General features: G+C 34.3%; 1 protein-coding gene across 3 annotated transcripts in view; it reads left to right on the top strand.

Moving 5' to 3' along the window:
* The window catches only part of sba (six-banded), an 832,225-nt gene that overhangs the window by 6,383 nt on the left and 801,223 nt on the right, over positions 1–24,619 (top strand). For all 3 annotated transcript variants that reach the window (XM_075292683.1, XM_075292682.1, XM_075292684.1), the window contains exon 2: positions 14,160–15,298. In XM_075292683.1, the coding sequence (XP_075148798.1) occupies positions 14,226–15,298 (1,073 nt within the window). In that variant the 5' untranslated portion in view covers positions 14,160–14,225. The remainder of the gene's footprint in view (positions 1–14,159; positions 15,299–24,619) is intronic.

Below are 24,619 nucleotides of genomic sequence, written 5' to 3'. Positions count from 1 at the left end.
GTTAGCGTAATTTCAACAGACGGATGGACTGACGGACATGCTCAGATCAACTCAGAATTTCACCACGACGCAGAATATATACACTTTATGGGGTCTTAGAGCAATATTTCGAGGCTATATAACAGGTTGGCTGATAAGTCCCCGGTTTGACACATAGATGGCGTCGCTAGTATTAAATGCATATTATTTTTATATAGTACCAACCTTCAAATGATTCGTGTCAAAATTTGACATCTGTAAGCCAATTAGTTTGTGAGATAGAGCGTTTTTTGTGAAGCAACTTTTGTTATTGTGAAAAAAATGGAAAAAAAAAGGAATTTTGTGTTTTGATAAAATACTGTTTTCTGAAGGGAAAAAATACGGTGGAAGCAAAAACTTGGCTTGATAATGAGTTTCCGGACTCTGCCCCAGGGAATACAACAATAATTGATTGGAATACAAAATTCAAGCGTGGTGAAATGAGCACGGAGGACGGTGAACGCAGTGGACGCCCGAAAGAGGTGGTTACCGACGAAAACATCAAAAAAATGATTTTGAATGACCGTAAAATGAAGTTGATCGAGATAGCAGAGGCCTTAAAGATATCAAAGGAGTGTGTTGGTCATATCAATCATCAATATTTGGATATGCGGAAGCTCTGTGCAAAATGGGTGCCGCGCGAGCTCACATTGCAAAGTAATTTTTATCGATTATCTTGAGAAGGGAAAAGCCATCAACAGTGACTATTATATGGCGTTATTGGAGCGTTTGAAGGTCGAAATAGCGGCAAAACGGCCCCATATGAAGAAGAAAAAAGTGTTGTTCCACCAAGACAACGCACTGTTCAACAAGTCATTGAGAATGATGGCAAAAATTCATGAACTGGGCTTCGAATTGCTTCCCCACCCACCGTATTCGCTGGCCCCCAGCGACTTTTTCTTGTTCTCAGACCTCAAAAGGATGCTCGCAGGGAAAAAAATTGGCTGCAATGAAGAGGTGATCGCCGAAACTGAGGCCTATTTTGAGGCAAATCCGAAGGAGTACTACCAAAATGGTATCAAAAAATTGGAAGGTCATTATAATCGTTGTATCGCTCTTGAAGGGAACTATGTTGAATAATTAAAACGAATTCTTTGTTAGACCGGGGACTTATCATCCAACCTGTTAGAAGACACAATTCCCGTTTGAGTAACATTTTCCTTGCTTAATGCTGGGAAACAAATTTTAATTTAGTCGTTGTTTCAGTTTTTTTCATAAACAAGCAAATCGCAAAATAAAGTACCAAATTCAAATTTATATATAAATTATGTCTATAAAAAATATGGAAATACATCTTCTATTTCATTGCACTAAAAATCAGATCATTCTTTCATATTAACTTAAAAAAAACAATAACTTGCATGGAACATTCATATAAATTAAAAGCTCTCCAATTATTTCTAATGAAGGTCGCATAACCCTTCTCTATAGCGAATATCTGCCAAAGACATTTCAATTTTTAAAATTGAAATCGTAAATGCAAACCAATCAAGGATAATGTAAAGAGGTTCATTCTAATTCAACGAAACAAAATACCTATCGAGTACTTATTTTTGTGAATGGACAGGAAACCAAAAAATCATTAGAGGATTCAGAAAGAACAAGTTCAGTTGATATTGGTAGCACGTTCTCAGCCAACTTCAATTCATTTTGTATTATTTGGAAAACATGAGATAAAACAAAATCAGCAAGCAATTGATTATGATTGTGAAGTATATCATTTTTGTTTTGTTCGACAATCTTCTGTTTCCTCAATGAATATTAAAATAACATTTAAGTCTGTCCAATGCTTTGGGTATTGCGAATGACGATGATCTAATAAGCACTTTAATTTGAAATGGGAACCTCGTTACCCTTATCTGTCGAAAGCATCTTGAAATGCCATGTCCCTTAATGAAATGGGATTTTGGTTTTGTGAAAAATAAATGGCAATGAGAATAAATTTTGTTTTGTTTATTCCAAAACTACCACCACAATGGGAACTGCTTGGTGAACTTTTGAACCAATTGTTAGGCATAAATTAGAAATCTATGAAAGAGAACAAAGAAATAAAATGAAACACATAATGATGAATAACTCAGATGACAACATCTCAAATGTAATCATGCTTAGTACGAAATAAGAAAAAGGCTACATTTGTAGTATATACAAGCAGAGAAGAAACATGAATGTCATGATCAAGTTCGGAGCACAAAATATTGTGTGAAGATAGCATTGTTCACCCAGAAAAGGAATATGGTAACCTCCAAGTGGATTTTTTTTTTATGGTAAACATGTAATATGTTTCGGGTTTGGGCAAATCTAGTGTATTAATCTTCCAACAGACAGTTTTATCGAATAGTTTGACATTTTCGAGGTTATATGTACTTAGAACGTTTTCACATACGAGCATCACATCACATCTCGCCCAAAAAGAAATAGAATAAACTCGTGAACAGTTTCGTGCGATTATTTTTTTTTTAGAACTTTCGACGTGGATTATCTCAATAATAGTCGATCGATGGACTTAATTGAATTTTTAATGATGAAGCTCCGTCACAGACCAGTTTTTATCAATGTAGGAATATAAATTCAACCGAGGTCGTTAGGTTGGGTTAAAGTGGCAGCTCCATATAAAGGGTGATACGGTCAAAATTAGGTCAAGGGAAAACGCGTGTAAATCGGTGAAATCGTTTATTTAAAAAATCAAATTAAATTCCTTTTTCAAGTTCAATTAGTATAAAATTCAGGAAAAATTCGTTTTGTTTGTTATTGTTGGCTTCTCTTCAATCGTTATTGTTGTTTTTGATCTCAGCTTAAAGCCATGCATTGACTAAACTACAAGTGTAGCTTAACCAACAGAGGAGCATACTTTTCCTCTGTTGGTTAAGCTACACTTGTAGTTTAGTCAATGCATGGCTTTAAGCTGAGATCAAAAACAACAATTCAGGAAAAATATTCAGTTAGGCTTTCGCTTTTCCAAATCCGAATTGCCGGGCCTCACGCTTGACACCTGCCATCAGATTTTGTACAGCCACCTTGTCCACCTTCTTCGCCGCAGAAAGCCAGTTTGCCTTGAACTGCTGCTCGTCCTTAGCAGTTTTTTGACAATAGCCCAGTATTTCTCAATTGGCCAGTATTTCTCAATTGGGCGGAGCTCTGGCGTGTTGGGAGGGTTCTTGTCCTTGGGAACCACCTGCACGTTGTTGGCGGCGTACCACTCCATGGCCTTTTTACCGTAATGGCAAGATGCCAAATCCGGCCAAAACAGTACGGAACAACCGTGTTTCTTCAGGAAAGGCAGCAGACGTTTATTCAAACACTCTTTCACGTAAATTTCTTGGTTGACAGTCCCGGAACGTACAGATGGCTTGCCAAACCAGATATTTCTTTGCGAACTTTGACAGTTTTATGTGCTTGAAAATATCTGCTACCTTTCCCCTTCCTTTTGCCGTACAAAACTCCTGTCCCGGAAGCTGCTTGTAGTCGGCTCTGACGTAGGTTTCGTCGTCCATTACCACGCAGTCAAACTTCGTCAGCATCGTCGTGTATTTTGTTTATCATCGCGATTTGGAGTCACTACCTTCTTGTAAGTCGATAGTCCGGCTCGTTTTTTGGCTCGATGCACGGTTGTAGACGATACATCCAGCTTATTTGCGGCATCTCGGAGAGAGAGGTTAGGGTTTCGCTTGAAACTACCGTCTCAGCGGCTTCCGGTTTTCGATTTCCCCCCGATCCAGACTTCCTGGCTGTCGACAAACGTTCCCCAAAAACTTTAATTACATTTGTAACGGTTGATTTGGCAACTTTTAGCGATTTTGCCAGCTTTGCCTCCGAGTAGCTCGGATTTTCGCGATGCGCGAGCAAAGGCTCACGTAGACTATTCAGTCAATTGTGATACGGTTTAAGTTTAAATGGAGCCGTATTTGCTTGGCGTCGTTACAACCCTTGCAATTTTCCCATCGATCATTTGTCATTAGAACAGCCTTCTCACGCAGTAAGAGCTTGCGGGTAGCCAGAGGCATACACACAGATTCTATTTCCCTGGAATATGTAAGGCAGTTCCTAGCCTTGCTAACTCATGTGTTTCGCAGTTCCCCGGTATGTTCCTATGGCCAGGCAGCCATATTAGTTGAGAGTTGTACTGCTCATCCATCTCGTTGAGAGATTTGCGGAAGTCGATGGCCGTTTTCGAATTAAGGAACACAGAATCCAAGGATTTTATTGCAGGTTGACTACTTAAATAACAGGTTGGAGTAACAGGAGTACTACCATTTTGGTAGTACTCCTTCGGTTTTGCCTCAAAATAGGCCTCAGTTTCGGCGATCACCTCTTCATTGCAGCCAAACTTTTTCCCTGCGAGCATTCTTTTTAGGTCTGAAAACAATAAAAAGTCGCTGGGGGCCAGATCTGGAGAATACGGTGGGTGGGGAAGCAATTCGAAGCCCAATTCATGAATTTTTGCCATCGTTCTCAATAACTTGTGGCACGGTGCGTTGTCTTGGTGGAACAACACTTTTTTCTTCTTCATATGGGGACGATTTGCCGCGATTTCGACCTTCAAACGCCCCAATAACGCCATATAATAGTCACTGTTGTTTTTTGTCGTGGTTTTTCCCTTCTCAAGATAATCGATAAAAAATATTCCATGCGCATCCCAAAAAACAGAGGCCATTACTTTGCCAGCGGACTTTTGAGTCTTTCCACGCTTCGGAGACGGTTCACCGGTCGCTGTCCACTGAGCCGACTGTCGATTGGACTCAGGAGTGTAGTGATGGATCCATTGTCACATCGACGGAAAAAACTCGGGTGTATTTATTACGAGTTAATAGCTGCAAACACCGCTCAGAATCATCAACAAGTTGTTGTTTTTGGTCAAATGTGAGCTCGCGCGGCACCCATTTTGCACAGAGCTTCCGCATATCCAAATATTGATGAATGATATGACCAACACGTTCCTTTGATGTTTAAGGCCTCTGCTATCTCGATCAATTTCATTTTACGGTCATTCAAAATCATTTTGTGGATTTTTTTGATGTTTTCGTCGGTAACCACCTCTTTCGGTTGTCCACTGCGTTCACCGTCCTCCGTGCTCATTTCACCACGCTTGAATTTTGCATACCAATCAATTATTGTTGATTTCCCTGGGGTAGATTCCGGAAATTCATTATCAAGCCAAGTGTTTGCTTCCAATGTATTTTTTCCCTTCAGAAAACAGTATTTTATCAAAACACGAAATTCCTTTTTTCCATTTTTTTTTCACAATAACAAAAGTTGCTTCACAAAAGACGCTCTATCTCACAAACTAATTGACTTACAGACGTCAAATTTTGACACGAATCATTTGAAGGTTGGTACTATATAAAAATAATATGCATTTAATACTGCCACGCCATCTGGGACCGGGGACTTATCAGCCCACCTGTTATATCTTAATACCAACACTTGTTGGAACATTACTTCTCAGCCAATTCGCCACCTTTCTCATTGCTAATATTTATGCCTGAAAAACACTACAGTGATTAGATAATCTTTTCGCTATTTGAAGTTCCAGATCTTCAGAATATACTGTGAAAACCACTTGTCCATCCAATTTGGTGTCATCAGTGTAGAACTCTGTATAACGTTTATTCTGTGTGCTCCACGCCTCACTGTTGGGAATTAGAGTTTCAGACTTTTTGTCGAAAAGTGGTTTCGCCAGAGTGTAATCCACTACGTTTGGCACATGTGGCATTATTTTGAGGACGGAACTGGGACCGTACCTTTTTTCTGACCACAGCGATAGCTCGCGCTACCGCTTAGCCATTGTTGCACCTCACTGTTCGGCCAAAATGTCCAAAGGCCATAGATGCAGTATGACATTAAGGGTATTTGTTCCTGTCTTACTGAATGATCCTGAGGTACACAAGCACGCCATACGTTGAACTTTATTTAAACTTGTCGGCTGCTAAAGTGCCGGCCACCAGACTACAACACCATATAGTATTATAGATCTAACCACTGCCGTGTACAGCCAATTTTCGGTTTAAGTCCCCACTTTTTCCTATTGCCTTCTGGGACGTGTACGAAACTACCATGGCTTTTCAAGCCTTTTCTTCAATATTAAGCCTAAAGTTCAACCTCCTGTCCAAAATAACCCCAAGGTTTTTGTACACTCACGAAAGGAGATAGGATTAACCGTAGAAATTTTGCATTCTTTTGCGTACATGACGAGTTCTGTCTCTGCAGGATATACTCCTAGACCTTTCCCTTTCGCCCATTTCTCAGTAATCCGGAGGGCTCTTTGTATAATATCTCTTGATGTAGGTCGGATGGTATTGCAATGGGCCATATGGGTCCACTTTTACGTATAGCCCCCATATAAACGGATCCCAAATTTGGCTTGCGATTGCTCTAAGAGAAGCAAATTTCATCCGATCCGGCTGAAATTTGGTACATGGTGTTAGCATATGGTCTCTAACAACCATGCAAAAATTGGTCCATATCGGTCCACTTTTACGTATAGCCCCCATATAAACGGACCCTCAAATTTGGCTTGCGATCGCTCTAAGAGAAGCAAATTTCATCCGATCCGGCTGAAATTTGGAACATGGTGTTAGTATATGGTCTCTAATAACCATGCAAAAATTGGTCCACATCGGTCCATAATTATATATAGCCCCCATATAAACCGATCCCCCGATTTGGCTTGCGGAGCCTCTAAGAGAAGCAAATTTCATCCGATCCGGCTGAAATTTGGTACATGTTATTGGTATATGTTCTCTAATGACCATGCAAAAATTGGTCCACATCGGTCTATAATTATATATAGCCCCCATATAAACTGATCCCCTGATTTGGCTTGCGGAGCCTCTAAGAAACGAAAATTTCAACCGATCCGGGTGAAATTTGGTACATGGTGTTGGTATATGTTCTCTAATGACCATGCAAAAATTGGTCCATATCGGTCCATAATTATATATAGCCCCCATATAAATCGATTCCAGATTTGTCCTCGAATGCAAAATGCATTCGATCCGGTTGAAATTTGGAATATGGTGTTAGAAAGTGATCTCTAACAAACACGCAAGTGTTGGTCCATATCGGTCCATAACTATATATAGCCCCCATATAAACCGTTCCCCAGATTTGATCTCCGGAGCCTCTTGGAAGAGCAAAATTCATCCGATCCGGTCGAAATTTGCAACGTGGTGTTAATATCCATGCCAAAATTGGTCCATATCGGTCTATAGTTATATATAGAGGATCCCCAATCACACAAAAATTGGTCGATATCGGTTCATATTCATGGTTGCCACTCGAGCCCAAAATAACCTACCAACATTTTATTTTTATGGAAAACATTGTCAAATTGTTATTTCTATAGAAAATTTTGTCAAAATTTTATTTCTATAGAAAATTTTGTCGAAATGTTATTTCTATAGACAATTTTGTAAAAATTTTATTTCTATAGAAAATTTTGTAAAAATTTTATTTCTATAGAAAATTTTTTCCAAATTTTATTTCTATAGAAAATTTTGTCGAAATTTTGTTTCTATAGACATTTTTGTAAAAATTTTATTTCTATGGAAAATTTTGTCAAAATTATTATTTTTATAGAAAATTTTGTCAAAATTTTATTTCTATAGAAATTTTTTTCCAAATTTTATTTCTATAGAAATTTTTTTCTATTTAAACTTAATTATATACGTATTTAATCGGCCTTTGTTAGTTTAATATATACTACGTATGAACTACCTTGTAATTTAGAAGACGGTGTTAGGAAGTTGTAAGATACCTTGCCATCGGCAAGTGTTACCGCAACCCAAGTAATTCGATTGTGGATGACAGTCTTCAGTAGAAGTTTCTACGCAATCCATGGTGGAGGGTACATAAGCTTCGGCCTGGCCGAACTTACGGCCGTATATACTTGTTATCCTTTCTTTTTCTAGGGAAACCAGAAGGTTGTTTATAGCAACATTCCAAAGAAGAGGTGAAATAACTCTTTCTTGTTATGCTCCTTTGTGTGCTTGCTTGTCCTAGTGTGGCTGAAATAATGAATTAATGATGTACGCCCGCTGGTATTGCAAGATCGTCATTTGACCTATCTAGAGATTGAGACAATCTTAGGCATCAGTGGGACCAGCATACACTCAATATTAAATCCCACACAATTTGTCAATCGCCCAAAAAAAAAAGGCTCGTGTCGATTGATCGAAAGAAATGGTTCATAAGTAAGATCACATTTGTACCACCAGAATAACGAAGAATAGTTAATTCTTAGCGCTACATAACCGTTTTGTTTGGAAGTTGTCTTTCAAGAAAGAAGCTCTGATCGCTTATCATCTGCGATCAAGATCTTTCATTTGGATGCTATATGTTGGGAGAACACAAATTTTAATTTGATGGGGATTTTCAAAAAGTTTGTTTTTTCTATTTTAAAATTAAGATTTATATAGGGTTTCTATAATAAAAGTTCTATTTAATTGTGATTTTGGTGAAGGGTCCGAAGGCCGCATTTTACCCCGACTACAGCTAGATGTAATGGCTCCCATTGTCCACCTTAAATAAATCGGTTTTTGTCCTGACATCTCGCCAATGGGTTTCAGATGGAAAAATTATTTATTTTATAACAGCTATCCGTCCGATTAATATTCACATCTCATACCACAAGAATATAAATGTCATGGTATTGTCCTTTACAGAAATGTACAATACCAGGATCCAACCACCGAGTACAAATCACTCTGTCACACCACGATAATGCGATCTCTCACACATCGGCTCAAACAACTGCATTTTTGGGCACTCAAAACATCGATTTGGTGGGTCATCGCCGTATAGTCTTGACTTGGCACCTTATGACTTCATTTTATTCCCGTACGTACAAAATAAAATGAGAAGTCAACTTTTTTTCGAAACCTGAAGAAGGAATTTGTATTATTGAGTTATCGAAAGATACAATACCGAGATACAAATGTCCACAAGTTTGACCACACACATATTTCCTCGCTGGTCAAGGAATTTCCTGGGATTTTCACTGTCTTTAGTGTATGTCTGGCGGAGTGAGATGATTCAATTTGGGTCTTATATATTTATTTCTTATGGAAATTACATACAGGAATGAAAATAATAAAATTATACATATTTTATTGTGTTATTAAAATAATTCAGTTTAATTTACAATAACATTAACAATGGACCCACTCTGCTAGCTAGCTCCTCGAAATGAGTCATCGTTATACATATCCATTTTGCAATTCCCCCTAATAAAAAATTGGTATTATCCTCATGACAAATTCCAAATTCCAGCACCAAGAGGACGTACCCAATTCATTTCATTTCAAGCACGAACCCACAATCCAAAATTTATTTTCTGATTGATAATCATTCGACAAATGCTTGCGGTTACCATTTGGTGTTTTTTTTTTTGGTACCTGGAGATGATGTGGCATAAACACATTTAGGATGAATGAATTATGTTTCCAGTGGCAAAACACCACTCCTTTTGGGCGTTCTATTTGATCTGCTTCGTTTGTTTTGTTCCGCATTATTATTATTTATTAATCGCAATTTAATGGGAATTTATTGAGAAGTGCCAAAATATTTTGTTGGCACTTTAAAGATTAGCTTTTTATGTGTGCTGTGGTTAAACGGTTTATGACGCTTCATTATGTCTTATTTGGAGATTGTTTACAGTTTTTGTTTTTCAATTTGAAGGTTTCGAAAATGATTATGGGGATGATGCATCTTTTTTAGTTTATATTTTGCTGGCTCTGTTGTTTTTTTTACTAATTATGGAACAAAGTTGAATGGTTTCTGAAGTAAAGAATTAAAAACTTACTATCAAGTCGTGGATTATTGTTTATGCAAAAAGTTACATATCGTTATATTCTGCATTCGTTTTTTAATTTGTAAGTGTGTTATTTTTCTTTTTAAAGTATTATTTTGTAATTTTAATATGCTTCGCCATTGAAAAATGCTACTTTAGATTACTTAGGCTATTCAGTCTATTGTGGTACCAAAGGGTGCTCACTCAAACTGATTGCTTCTCTGCTGATATTGCGATTGAACCCTTAATGCTTTGCATGCAAGTAGGTTTGACAAATGACCGCAATTCCGCCTCCAGGAAGTGTCCCGAATTTTTCACAAAATTTGCCAAAAATCCTGGAATTTCTATAAAAAAAATTGTCAAAATTTTATTAAAATTTTTTTTTTCAAAAATTTATTTCTATAGAAAATTTTTGCAAATTTTTTTATCAATAGATGTTTTTTTATGTCTGTAGAAAATTTTGTCAAAAATTTATTTCTATAGAAAATTTTTGCAAAATTTTATTTCTCTAGATACTTTTGTCAAAATTTTATGTCTGTAGAAAATTTTTTCAAAATTTTATTTCTAGAGGAAATTTTGTCAAAATTTTATTTCTAGAGGAAATTTTGTCAAAATTTTACCTCTATAGAAACTTGCCAAAAATTCCTGGAATTTCAATTACTTCATTTTTGTCAAAATTTTATTTCTATAGAAACTATTGTCAAAATTTTATTTCTATAGAAATTTTTGTCTAAATTTTATTTCTATTGGATTTTTTTTCAAAATTTTATTTCTGTAGAAAATTTTGTCAAAATTTTATTTCTATAGAAAATTTTGTCAAAATTTTATGTCTAGAGTAAATTTTGTCAAAATTTTATTTCTATAGAAAATGTTGTCAAAATTTTATTTCTATAGGAAATTTGGAAAAATTTCCATTGCTATAGAAAGTTTTGTCAATGTTTTATTTATATAGAAAATTTTTATCAAAATGTTATTGCTATAGTAAATTTTGTCAAAATTATATTTCTATAGAAAATTTAGTCTAAATTTTATTTCTATAAAAAAATTTGTCAAAATTTTATTTCTATAGAATTTTTTTTTTGTTTTTTCAAAATTTTATTTCTATAGAAAATTTTGTCAAAATTTTATTTCTATAGAATTTTTTTTCAAAATTTTATTTCTATAGAAAATGTCAAAATTTTATTTCTTAGAAAATGTTGTCAAAATTTTATTTCGATAGGAAATTTGGAAGTAATTCCATTGCTGTAGGAAGTTTTGTCAAAATTTTATTTCTATAGAAAATCTTTGTCAAAATTTTGTTTCTATAGAAAATTTTTGCAAAATTTTATTTCTATAGATACTTTTGTCAAAATTTTATGTCAATAGAAAATTTTGTTAAAATTTTATTTCTATACAAAATTTTGTCAAAATTTTATTCCTATAGAAAATTATGTCAAAATTTTATTTCCATAGAAAATGTTTCAACAATTTATTTCTATAGAAAATTTTGTCAAAATTTTATTTCTAGAGGAAATTTTGTCAAAATTTTATTTCTATAGATACTTTTGTCAAAATTTTATGTCAATAGAAAATTTTGTTAAAATTTTATTTCTATAGAAAATTTTGTCAAAATTTTATTCCTATAGAAAATTATGTAAAAATTTTATTTCCATAGAAAATGTTGTCAACAATTTATTTCTATAGAAAATTTTGTCAAAATTTTATTTCTAGAGGAAATTGTGTCAAAATTTTATTTCTATAGAAAATTTTGTCAAAATTTTAATGCAAGTTTTGTTTACTTAGGCTATTCAGTCTATTATGGTACCAAAAGGTGCTCACTCAAGCTGATTGCTTCTTTGCTGATATTGGGATTGAACCCCTAATGCTTTGTATGCAAGTAGGTTTGCCAAATGGCCGCAATTCCGTCTCCAGGAAGTGTCCCGAATTTTTCACAAAATTTTCCAAAAATCCTGGAATTTCAATTACCCCATTTTTGTCAAAATTTTATTTCTATAAAAAATTTTGTCAAAATTTTATTTCTATAGAAATTTTTTACAAAATTTTATATCTATAGAAAATTTTTGCAAAATTTTATATCTATAGAAAATGTTTGCAAAATTTTATTTTTTTAGAAAATTTTGTCAAAATTTTATTTCTATAAAAAATTTGAAAAAAATTCCATTGCTATAGGAAGTTTTGTTAATGTTTTATTTCGATAGAAATTTTTTATCAAAATTTTATTGCTATAGTAAATTTTGTCAAAATTTTATTTCTGTCGAAAATTTTGTCACAATTTTATTTCTATAGAAAATATAGCCAAAATTTTATTTCTATAGAAAATTTTGTTAAAAGTTTATTTCTATATAACATTTTGTCAAAATTTTATTTCTATAGAAGATTTTATCAAAATTTTATTTCATTCGTTTTGTTTTGTTATTATTGGTTTTGTTCTTTAATCATTGTTGTTGTTTTGGTTGGTTAAGCTGCACTTGTAGTTTAGTCGATGCATGGTTTTAAGCTGAAATCAAAAAAACAACAACAAAATTTTATTTCTATAGAATATGTTGTCAAAATTTTATTTCTATAGGAAGTTTGGAAATAATTCCATTGCTATAGGAAGTTTTGTCAAAATTTTATTTCTATAGAAAATGTTTGTCAAAATTTTGTTTCTATAGAAAATTTTGTCAAAATTTTATTTCAATAGAAAATTTTGTCAAAATTTAATTTCTATAAAAAAGTTCGTAAAAATTTAATTTCTATTGAAATTTTTTTCTAAATGTTATTCCTAGAGAAAATTTTGTCAAAATTGTACTTGTTTAGAAAATTTTGTCAAAAGTTTATTTCTATAGAAAATGTTGTCAAAATTTTATTTCTATAGGAAATTTGGAAAAATTTCCATTGCTGTAGGAAGTTTTATCAAAATTTTATTGCTATAGAAAATTTTGTCAAAATTGTATTTCTATAGAAAATTTAGTCAAAATTTAATTTCTATGGAAAATTTTTAATTTCTATAAAAAATTTATAAAAATTTAATTTCTATAGAAAATTTTTTCTAAATGTTATTCCCAGAGAAAATATTCAAAATTTTATTTCTATAGAAAGTCTTGTCAAAATTTTATTTCTATAGAAAATTTTGTCAAAATTTTATTTCTATAGAAAATTTTGTCAAAATTTTATTTCTATAGAAAATTTTGTCAAAATGTTTTTTTATTTCTATAGAAAATTTTGTCAAAATATTATTTCTGTAGTAAATTTGGTCAAAATTTTATTTATTTTATGTTGTCAACATTTTATTTCTATAGAAGTTTTTTTCAAAATTTGATTTCTAAAATATAGGAAATTTTGTCAAAATTTTATTTCTATAGAAAATGTTGTCAAAATTTTCTTTCTATAGAAAATTTTGGCAAAATTTTATTTCTATTGAAAATTTTTTTTTTTAAATTTATTTCTATAGAAAATTTTGTCAAAATTGTATTCCTAGAGAAAATTTTGTCAAAATTTTTACTTGGTTAGATAATTTTGTCAAAATTTTATTTCTATAGAAAATTTAAAAATTTTTTTTAATAAAATCTTGTCAAAATTTTATTTCTAAAGAAAAGTTTGTCAAAATTTTATTTCGTTTGAAAATTTATGAAGTTGTAGAGGAATATCTTACAAAATCTCCCAACCCTTAGCTCTCTACAATAGCGGCTGACGACATTAGACCTTACTTCTGAATTACCCATGACTTGATGGCTGTTTGACTTTCGATGAAGAAGCTGATATCGCTTCTCATTAACGGCCTCGTCAACAGATACTCAGCAGTTTTTGGTTTTGCCAAAATTTCCTCCTGAAAGATACTGCAATCACCATCCAACTTCTACGACTCTCGTATTACTAGTTCACTGCATTAAATGCAGCTTTACACCCTACTGTCACAATCAGCGTTACGAACGTTATCCTTCTTTCGTTTCATTCGGAAGTTAGTGTGATTTCAACCGACGGACGGAAGTACATCGTTGAATTAACTCAGCATTTTGCCACGACCAAGAATATATAGTCAAGCTTTTCTAAATTCAACTTCTATACAATGAAGCTCTCTCTATAATGAATAAATTTTAAAAACACTGCTTTTCGTTCCCATATTCTTCTAATCTGATAATAAAATATAATGGTCCCATCAAAGGTCATTATGGGGAAGTTCGACTGTATATATATTTATGGGATCTGAGGCCAATATATCGATGCATTACAAACAGAATGACAAAGTTAGTATAGCCCCAATCCTTTGTTGTAGGGTATACAATATTTAGTTCTCGTATTTTAATCTTCAAAATATTAGTCTCATCAATTGATTTTATTTATTTATTTTATTCTTTTTATAAAATTTCAGATTAAAATAAACAAATTATCGCCGATCTAAACGCGAACGTAAAAAAGAAAATTAGCAGCCTACGAAATGGCTGCCACAAGTGCCGGCCATCAAACGTTGCAGCAACAACAACAGAACACAAATACGGTAGTGCAACAAAAGGCTAACAATCTAAATCCAACATTTAATAATGCAATGAACAGAAATGTTCAGCAAACACCACAAGTACATAGTTTGCAACAGCAACAACAACTAATGCAACAATATGCCATGAAACAGCAGCAGCAGCATCAGCAGCAAAGCAATTTTACATTGCAACCAAATATGCAACCCCAGCAACAATCATACATTATGCAGCAACAACAGTCACAGTCAACAACATCATCATACCATCATATCACAAGCCCACAACCAATGCACCAAAATCAACAACAGATGCAATTGAAATTGCAACAACAACAGCAACAATTGTTACAAAATCAAAATAGCCAATTTGCCAGCAACATGATGCCTTGTCAAAATTTTATGACACCTCTGCCACAATTGCATACACAACCAACAAATCGAATTAACCTTACTAGTGGCAACAATACAAGCTCGAATGGTATAAATGTGACCAACACCATTAGTTGGACGCCACAATATCAGAATTTTCAATATGGCCGTAAAACAATGCCAATTGTAGCTAATAAAACCATAAATCCCGCATCACCAAGATCAACGGTCAAGCAATCTCATGTTGGTCCAGCACAAAGCAATAGCTCAAATACTAATGTTGTTAATAATTCACAAACATTGCAACAACATCAAAATGGTCAGCAACAACAATTAGCCATTGCTGCGAAAAGTCCAAAAGAAAATGGAGCAACTGCTATACAACAAAAGTCTTTGGAGCAAAAAACGAATGTAACCAAATCACATGGATTTGTTGTTAATACAAGGCAACCGGATGTTGCCAGTACTAAATCAAATGTTGCCACTAGCAACATCAGTAATATTGGCACTAAAGTTCTTAAGGATTCACAAAATAATTTACCAAAAACCGTACTTACAAATGGATTAAACACTAAATCGGAGGATAATGGTCAAGATGCTGTGAAGGCCAATTTACCACCCGGTTGGCGAAGAAACACCAATAACAATGAAATTGTTTACATAAGGTAAGTCAGTCAGTCAATTGGTTACTTCTATTGATGATATTTGGGATTTTAAAGTAAATTGTATTTAAAATTGGGTCAATTATCTTATAATTGTGTTCAAAGAATACTAAATGAATATCTTCGTGTTAAGCACTGAAATTCATACTATTTCAAAGTTTATTGTATTAGGCGACATATTATTCACGCCCCCAAACTTAGAGTTAGAACAGGTCGACTAAAGAGTGATACGGTAAAAATTTGGTCAATATAAACTTGACGTATTTCTTTCAATTTTGCATTTAAAAAACCTGAACACCCCTCATTTTGAAGGGGTGTGTGTGTAGAATGTTGCTCCTATTTTGATTTTGGAATTCACTCTTCAGTTGTCAAAATGCCGTCCAAGCAAGAAGAGCAGCGTATCAAAATTTTGCTCGCGCATCGCGAAAATCCAAGCTACTCGCACGCAAAGCTGGCAAAATCGCTAAAAGTTGCCAAATCAACCGTTACAAATGTAATTAAAGTGTTTGGAGAACGTTTGTCGACAGCCAGGAAGTCTGGATCGGGGCGAAATCGAAAACCGGAAGCCGCTGAGACGACAAAGAGAGTTGCCGGTAGTTTCAAGCGAAACCCTAACCTCTCTCTCCGAGATGTCGCAAATAACCTGGATGTATCGTCTACAACCGTGCATCGAGCCAAAAAACGAGCCGGACTATCGACTTACAAGAAGGTAGTGACTCCAAATCGCGATGATAAACAAAATACGACGGCCAAAGCGCGATCCCGGAGGCTGTACACGACGATGCTGACGAAGTTTGACTGCGTAGTAATGGACGACGAAACCTACGTCAAAGCCGACTACAAGCAGCTTCCGGGACAGGAGTTTTGTACGGCAAAAGGAAGGGGAAAGGTAACAGATATTTTCAAGCACATAAAACTGTCAAAGTTCGCAAAGAAATATCTGGTTTGGCAAGCCATCTGTACCTGTGGTTTGGAAAGCAGCATTTTCCTAGCTTCCGGGACTGTCAAGCAAGAAATTTACATGAAAGAGTGTTTGAATAAACGGCTTCTGCCTTTCCTGAGGAAACACGGTTGTTCCGTACTGTTTTGGCCGGATTTGACATCTTGCCATTACGGTAAAAAGGCCATGGAGTGGTGCGCCGCCAACAACGTGCAGGTGGTTCCCAAGGACAAGAACCCTCCCAACACGCCAGAGCTCCGCCCAATTGAGAAATACTGGGCTATTGTCAAGCGGAACCTAAAGAAGACCAAAAAAATGCTAAGGACGAGCAGCAGTTCAAGGCAAACTGGCTTTCTGAAAAGAAATTTAATTTGATTTTTTAAATAAACGATTTCACCGATTTACACGCGTTTTCCCTTGACCAAATTTTGACCGTATCACCCTTTAGCCCTCAGATAAATCGATCCCCAATCACACAAAAATTGATCCATATCAAGTTCATAATTGTATATAGCCCCCATATAAGCGACCCCCATATTTCGATGTTAAAAAGTTTTAAGATACCACAACCCAATTAATTCGATTGTGGATGACAGTCTTTCGTAGAAGTTTCTACGCAATCCATGGTGGAGGGTACATAAGACTCGGCCTGGCCGAACTTACGGCCGTATATACTTATGTTTTTTTGATGGTTCTTAATCGTTTCGTTTTGTGTGAAGGTATTCGAGTTGATCCTTGGCCTACATCGTTGGAGAATCATATAACGTGCAAGATGCTGGGTTGTAATTGTTACACGTATTTAATACGTTAACCCTTCGTTGCATGATTTAATTTGAGAAAGCATAAAATTTTGTTGCTATGTTAGAATTGTTGCATATGGAATAAATAGTTTCTGCCTTTTTTGATTCCACATTTTTGCATTTAACACAAAGGGAAGTGAACTTGGAGAACGCAATCCCATAGAGGGTGGACCGCTTGGCGGGCTTCGCCAAACTGTTCCACGTGGAACAATGCAACAAACAAGAAAAAGACTGGAGAACTATCATGCTTGAAGAAAAGAGGATGACGAACAGAAACGTCATAGGAATCATTACCGGACGCCTAGAGTTGGAGACACATCTGTGTCGAGTAAGAGCAGCGGATGATTGTGTATGCAGCCGTATTTTGACGAAAAAGAGACTTTGTAACTCTGTTTATGTCAAATGCTATGCTTTTATATCTTATGCTACATGTCTTATATGATTCGGTTTAATGGAACAAAGAAGTTGGAGCGTACCACAAGCTGAAAACTGGTTTTGGTATATGTCAGCTTAAATGATACACGGAAACCTGGAGCCTCTTTTTTTACTTATGGCGATTTCGATTGGGAAAAAAGGTGCAACATTCTCGTAATATATTGTCACACACGAAGGACACTGTCATAAATTTTGGATCATGTATCCCTCAAAATGTTATAAATTAATAATAACTTTGGAATGACACTATCATTTGGGCAAAAATACAATGAAGGAAAAAGTAGTGTAACACCAAGGCAACATATTTTTTTGCGAAACGAAAACGCCCTTAGGTTATGTATAATGGCGACCCAAAACTTCATTTTCACTTCGACTTTTCAGTTAATTATGATACCACAATATTGACCTTCTGTTTATCACTGAGTGCAGTTCGATTCCATATTAAGCTCTAACAGGTTGGCTGATAAGTCCCCGGTCTAACAAAGAAAAACACATTTTTTTGTCAAAATTCGTTTTTATTATTCAACATAGTTCCCTTCAAGAGCGATACAACGATTATAACGACCTTCAAAATTTTTGATACCATTTTGGTAGTACTCCTTCGGTTTTGCCTCATAATAGGCCTCAGTTTCGGTGATCACCTCTTCATTGCAGCCAAATTGTTTCCCTTTTGAGGTCTGAGAACAAGAAAAAGTCGCTTGGGCCAGATCTGGAGAATAAGGTGGGTGGGGAAGCACTTCGAAGCCCAATTCATGAAGTTTTGCCATCGTTCTCATTGACTTGTGGCAAGGTGCGTTGTCTTGGTGGAACAACACTTTTTTCTTCTTCATATGAGGCCGTTTTGCCGCGATTTCGACCTTCAAATGCTCCAATAACGCTGTATCTATATCTGTAAGGCCTCTGCTATCTCGATCAACTTCATTTTACGGTCATTTAAAATCATTTTGTGGATTTTTTTGATGTTTTCGTCGGTAACCACCTCTTTCGGGCGTCCACTGCGTTCACCGTCCTCCGTGCTCATTTCACCACGCTTGAATTTTGCATACCAATCAATTATTGTTGATTTCCCTGGGGCAGAGTCCGGAAACTCGTACTCGTTATCGTCACCAAGTTTTTGCTTCCACCGTATTTTTTTCCTTCAGAAAACAGTGTTTTATCAAAACACAAAATTCCTTTTTTTTCAGTTTTTTCACAATAACAAAAGTTGCTTCACAAAAGACGCTCTGTCTCACAAACTAATTGAATTACAGACGTCAAATTTTGAAACGAATCATTTGAAGGTTGGTACTATATAAAAATAATATGCATTTAATACTAGCGACGCCATATATGTATCAGACCGGGGACCTGTTATATAGCCTCCATATAAATCGATCCCCAGATTTTGATTTGGAGAAGCAAAATTCATCTGATCTGGTTGAAATTTGGTACTATATAATCCTGAGATTTGTTTTTGGAGCCACTGGGAGGAGCAAATTTCGTCCGAGTCAGTTGAAATTTGGTACATTGCGCTAGTATATGGCCGTCGTAAACGTCACATACGCGTCGTAAATGTAGAAAAAGTAAAAAAAGTCGCAAACTGAAAATACTTTAGTCGCGTCAGCTAGGCAGCGAATGCGAGACGATGGTATGTGGAAGAAGTTTCAATTCTTAGGAATATTCACAATTTTCGGTTTTAGTCCCCACATTTTCCCTATTGCCTTTTGCACAGTGTAACCGTGGATTTTCTCGTCCTTTCTTAGCTTTCAAGTTCAGTCTCCTGTCTAATATAACCCCAAGGTATTTTGCACACTCACCAATGGGAATTTCGATACCACCTAAGAAAATGGGCTTGACCATGGGAAAACTTTCACAAATTTCTGCAGAAACTCACAGCGAATGCTGTCAAACTAAATTAAAAAATGTTCTATTCAAAATTTGGTTTTCTACAGTAGGTTTACGACTTTTGCGACATACGTATTATACCGTCGCAAATGTATGTCGCAAAAGTCACAGTCACACAAATAATTACGAACAGGGTTGGCCACCCTGTTCGTAGTTATTTGTAGACTTACTTATACATACCTTTTTGGTCTAATATATACCACGTATGGACTAACTCACAATTTAGAAAACGATGTTAAGAAGTTTTAAGATAACACAACCCAAGTAATTCGATTGTGGATGACAGTTTTTCGTAGAAGTTTCTACGCAATCCATGGTGGTGGGTACATCAGATTCGGCCTGGCCGAACTTACGGCCGTATATAGTTGTTCCATTTTTTTTTCTTGCACAAATCCAAAATTCATTGATAGGTAAAGTAACTTTTATTAAAACTATACAGGAGCTATGAATTTATCCGTTAAATAAATTCTCAAAATGATATAAATACTGAATACACTAAATAATAATGAAATTGACCAACTAATATTGCTGATTTCGATGATCTTCGAAACTAGCAGTTTAGGGTAATGATACGCCTATTTTTACTCCTTTGATTTCTATATTCAAATTTTGTTGAATTTAGAAAATGAAAAATTTCTCAAAAAAAAACATAAAAATTCCCAAATATCGAAAAAAAATTAAACATGAAAAATTCCCAAATATCGAATTATTGCGAAATTTTTATTTTTTTTTTTAACTGAGAAACCTTTTTATGAAAAATTACCCAATGCAATATTCCCAAAAAATAGTGCTATTGCTCCAAAGCTGGTTGAGTTATTTTTCATAAAGAATCACACAATTTTGTATGAAATTTTTTTTGGGAAATTTTTTATTTTTTGTTTTTGGAGCAGGGCCGAATTTAGACACAGTGGACCTTTTGAGGTTCAGACACGGTTAACATTTGATTGACATAATCTTTCACCATTAAATGATATAAATATTTCATGCGTTTTTCTGATTTTTATGTTTTTATACCCTCCACCATAGGATGGGGGGTTATATTAACTTTGTCATTCCGTTTGTAACACATCGAAATATTGCTCTAAGACCCCATAAAGTATATATATTCTGGGTCGTGGTGAAATTCTGAGTCGATCTGAGCATGTCCGTCCGTCCGTCCGCCCGTCCGCCCGTCTGTTGAAATCACCCTAACTTCCGAACGAAACAAGCTATCGACTTGAAACTTGGCACAAGTAGTTGTTATTGATGTAGGTCAGAGGGTATTGAAAATGGGCCATATCGGTCCACTTTTACGTATTGCCCCCATATAAACGGACCCCCAAATTTGGCTTGCGATTGCTCTAAGAGAAGTAAATTTCATCCGATCCGGCTGAAATGTGGTACATGGTGTTAGTATATGGTCTCTAACAACCACGCAAAAATTGGTCCACTTCGGTCCACTTTTACGTATAGCCCCCATATAAACGGACCCCCAAATTTGGCTTGAGATTGCTCTAAGAGAAGCAAATTTCATCCGATCCGGCTGAAATTTGGTACATGGTGTTAGTATATGGTCTCTAACAACCATGCCAAAATAGGTCCATATCGGTCCATAATTATATATAGCCCCCATATAAGCCGATCCCCAGATTTGACCTCCGGAGCCTCTTAGAGGAGCAAAATTCATTCGATCCGGTTGAAATTGGGTACGTGGTGTTAGTATATGGTCTCTATCCCTAATCACACAAAAATTGGTCCTTATCGGTTCATAATCATGGTTGCCACTCGAGCCAAAAATAATCTACCAAAATTATATTTTTATAGAAAACATTGTCAAAATGTTATTTCTATAGAAAATTTTGTCAAAATTTTATTTCTATAGAAATTTTTTTCAAAATTTTATTTCTATAGAAAATTTTGTCAGAATTTTATTTCTATAGAAAATTTTGTCAAAATTTTATTTCTATAGAAAATTTTGTCAATATTTTATTTCTATAGAAAATTTTGTCAAAATTTTATTTCTATAGAAACTTTAAACTTAATTTTAGTTTAATAAATGCCACGTATGAACTATGTGGTATATATTACGGTGTTAGGAAGTTTTAAGATAGCTTGCCATCGGCAAGTGTTACCGCAACCCAAGTAGTTCGATTGTGGAGTCTTCAGTAGAAGTTTCTACGCAATCTATGGTGGAAGGTATACGGATGAAAAAGATTGTTTTTCATATGTTTGGCTATAAGCATTATATGTTTGGAACACAAATTTTTAAACACAATATTTTTGAGTGCAAGCATATAATGTTCATAAACTAGCATAACATGTTTGGACATATATGTTAATATGTTAGAACATATTATGTTTGGGACATAAAATGTTTGTAAATATAATATGCTTGGATGCAAACATATATTAATTTAGAAATAGCCTATAAACATATATGTGTTTAGTGGCTTGGAGCGCTATTTAACAGGGAGCGATATTGAATTAAGTTGGTGGTTGTTGCTTGTTATTACAAAATTAACATTTTATTTTTCCTTGGGCAATTGATCAGCTACTTCTTTGATCCTTACACACTGTGTGGTCCGCTGTTCGAATCCCCGTCCGGCAAAAGGTAAAATTAAAATAAAAAAATCATAAAATTGAATAATTTCTTCTACAATGTTTGTATTGCAGAAAAAGGTGTTAAGAACTAAAAAATCTCGTGGAAGTGAGAAAGATGTGGGGAATATACAATTAGGCAGAAACAAAATTTTGAGCATTGAGGTCGAAAACCTATGTTGTTAGCACCTATATTACCTGTTTATTTTGATAATTCATTATGTTTGTAAATATATAAATAAATAAATAAAATTTTGAGCACAATATTGTTTGGGAGATTTTTTTTCCAAACATATTATATGTTCACATAATAACATATTGTTTTTTGGAACACAACATTATTGAATTTGGATGCAAAAATACAAAATGTTTGGAACTTAGACTACCCAAACATATATTGTTTAGACCAATATGCTTTCAAACATATTATATATTGGAAGAGATCAAACATATAAATGTTTGGGCAATACCCAAAAATGTATATGCTTGAAGCAAAATATGTTTGGGAGTATATGTTACAGAGGCGATTTTTTGTGAGGGTGTACATAAGCTTCGGCCTGACCGAACTTACGGCCGTATATACTTGTTTTTTCTTAAAAAATCACCCTTTAGAAGCTGTATAAGAAAATTTACTTTTCTTCTTTCTTTATGGCTTTTTATCACACAATTTCTTAAGATAAATTTAAAATCTTATTAACATCACCTCAGATATTAACTGAAAATTATGTTTGTCTGGGCATATCAAGGGGTTTATTATATTAAGAAGAAAAGCAAACAAATCCCAATAATCATAGTTGTAATAAGTTGCAAATTTTGCCAAACCTTTTATGTAAATGCTACCATCTAAAGATCTCGCAGCCTTTTGGCCACAAAAATTTAACAAAATTTAATCCGTCCTATGGCTACATAAAGCATAAAAAAACCAACGAATAACCAAAAACAAGCTAAATTGCCAAGCCTTCCATTTCCGTTTTATAGTTTAGTTGGAGTTTTAAGGACACCATCCATAAAACATTGGCATTTTGTTTGGTTGTTCGGGATCATATCATCATAAAATCCTCATTGTCTATGGGTGTGAGTATTTAAAGTTTATAACCTTGGAATGCCAAAAAACGAACAAAAAAATAAAGGGAAAATGAACCCAGATTAACATTTGATGAAACCATAAAAATTGTGTGTATGTGTATATTTTTATAACAAGGACAATATAAACAATATAACCGAGAGACGAGTTGTAGAGGACGAGTAATGCCTGTCGGTGTTATTCTTGAAAATAAAAAAAAAAAAAAAACGTTTGATATGGCCTCAACATTATGGTTGGTTCTACACACCCAACCCCCTTCCCCCTCTGCGTTATGTTGGAAGTTTTATTTGTTTTATTTTATTCTTTTCAATAAATAAGAGGGGTTGACCGCAACGAAGGGGGGACAAGTACTCAAAAAAGGATATACTTTCGAAAATAAAACTTGTTTTCATTCCCCCCAGAAAAAGACGAGTTCACTTTTTCTTCTTCCTTTGGTTTTATTTTGTCTTTCCAAAAGTTTTCCACCCTTCTTGGGTTCTTTGGGTTTTCGTCTTGAAATTTGTTTTCAATAGCCTGTTTTATTCTTATATTAAAATATGCGAAATTTGTATTCCCTTCCGTTAACCATAACCTATGTCTTTGAATATATCCTTATCCTTGTCCTGATTTTTGTTTGTGATTTTATTTTTTTTTCGGTGAGGATTTTCTTGCTTCAGGCATTTCAATTGTTATGACTTCTCTATTCATAAGTCGGTATGGAAAATTATTTTCGCATTTTTTTTGATTACTTTTATGCAATATATCTATTTTTTAATGTCCTCTCTATTGTATGACATGATTGTGTAAAATTAGGTTTATTTTATGGTAGCTGATTATTGTCTTTCATTGGCTTTTCGCAAGAGGTTTATTATAAGAATGATTTTGTATCATTGCTGGAATTTCAATAGTCGTCAATAATGTGAAATAAATTGAATCGATATATTCACAGTCAATTAATTTTGAAATATTTTCAAAGTCGGAAATTCATTTGTACGCAAAATTATGATGTTTTCCAATATAATTTAGAGACATTTTAAGGGAAGGAAGCGAAAACGAATTATCTTACTATGAGGTCGCTAACATGATATCATTTGCTAACTCCGACAGTCTGTCCGATTGTCACAAATGAAAGTATGGTACCATAAATGGTAGTGGCTTTTTTATATCGTCTAACCGGCAAAGTATGCTATCATTTTTAGACCGCCCCTTTGATACCCAGCAAAAAAATTTGGAAGTTCTTCCAAAGACACAACTTTAAAAGCATTTCCAGAAGATGCACTCCCAATGATGTTCTTTATTTCAACTACCCAGGAAGTTCTTTTAATTCAATTTTTTATGGCTTGATTTTTTCATACTTTTAATAAGTAATTTTAACTTTTTTTTTTGTTTCAAATAGGTTAAAAAACAGAGTAAGAATTTATGAAATGGTACAAATCACTTAAATTTTGTCGAAAAAATGCTAAATCCAATTTAAAAAAATTGTGCATTTTTAAAAATATTTGAGGTCAAACGTTTCCGACAAGCGTTAGAATCCATTAAAAATTATAAAAAAATATTTATTTGACAAAATATCACAGAATTTTTTAGTTAACATCCAAAACATTGAATTCGGATCACACCTGAAG

This window comes from Haematobia irritans, chromosome 1 (assembly GCF_050003625.1).
Source record: "Haematobia irritans isolate KBUSLIRL chromosome 1, ASM5000362v1, whole genome shotgun sequence".
Classification (NCBI taxonomy): Eukaryota; Metazoa; Arthropoda; class Insecta; order Diptera; family Muscidae; genus Haematobia; species Haematobia irritans.
The sequence above is the reverse complement of the archived record's forward strand: the minus strand, read 5'-3'. Positions and strand labels throughout refer to the sequence as shown.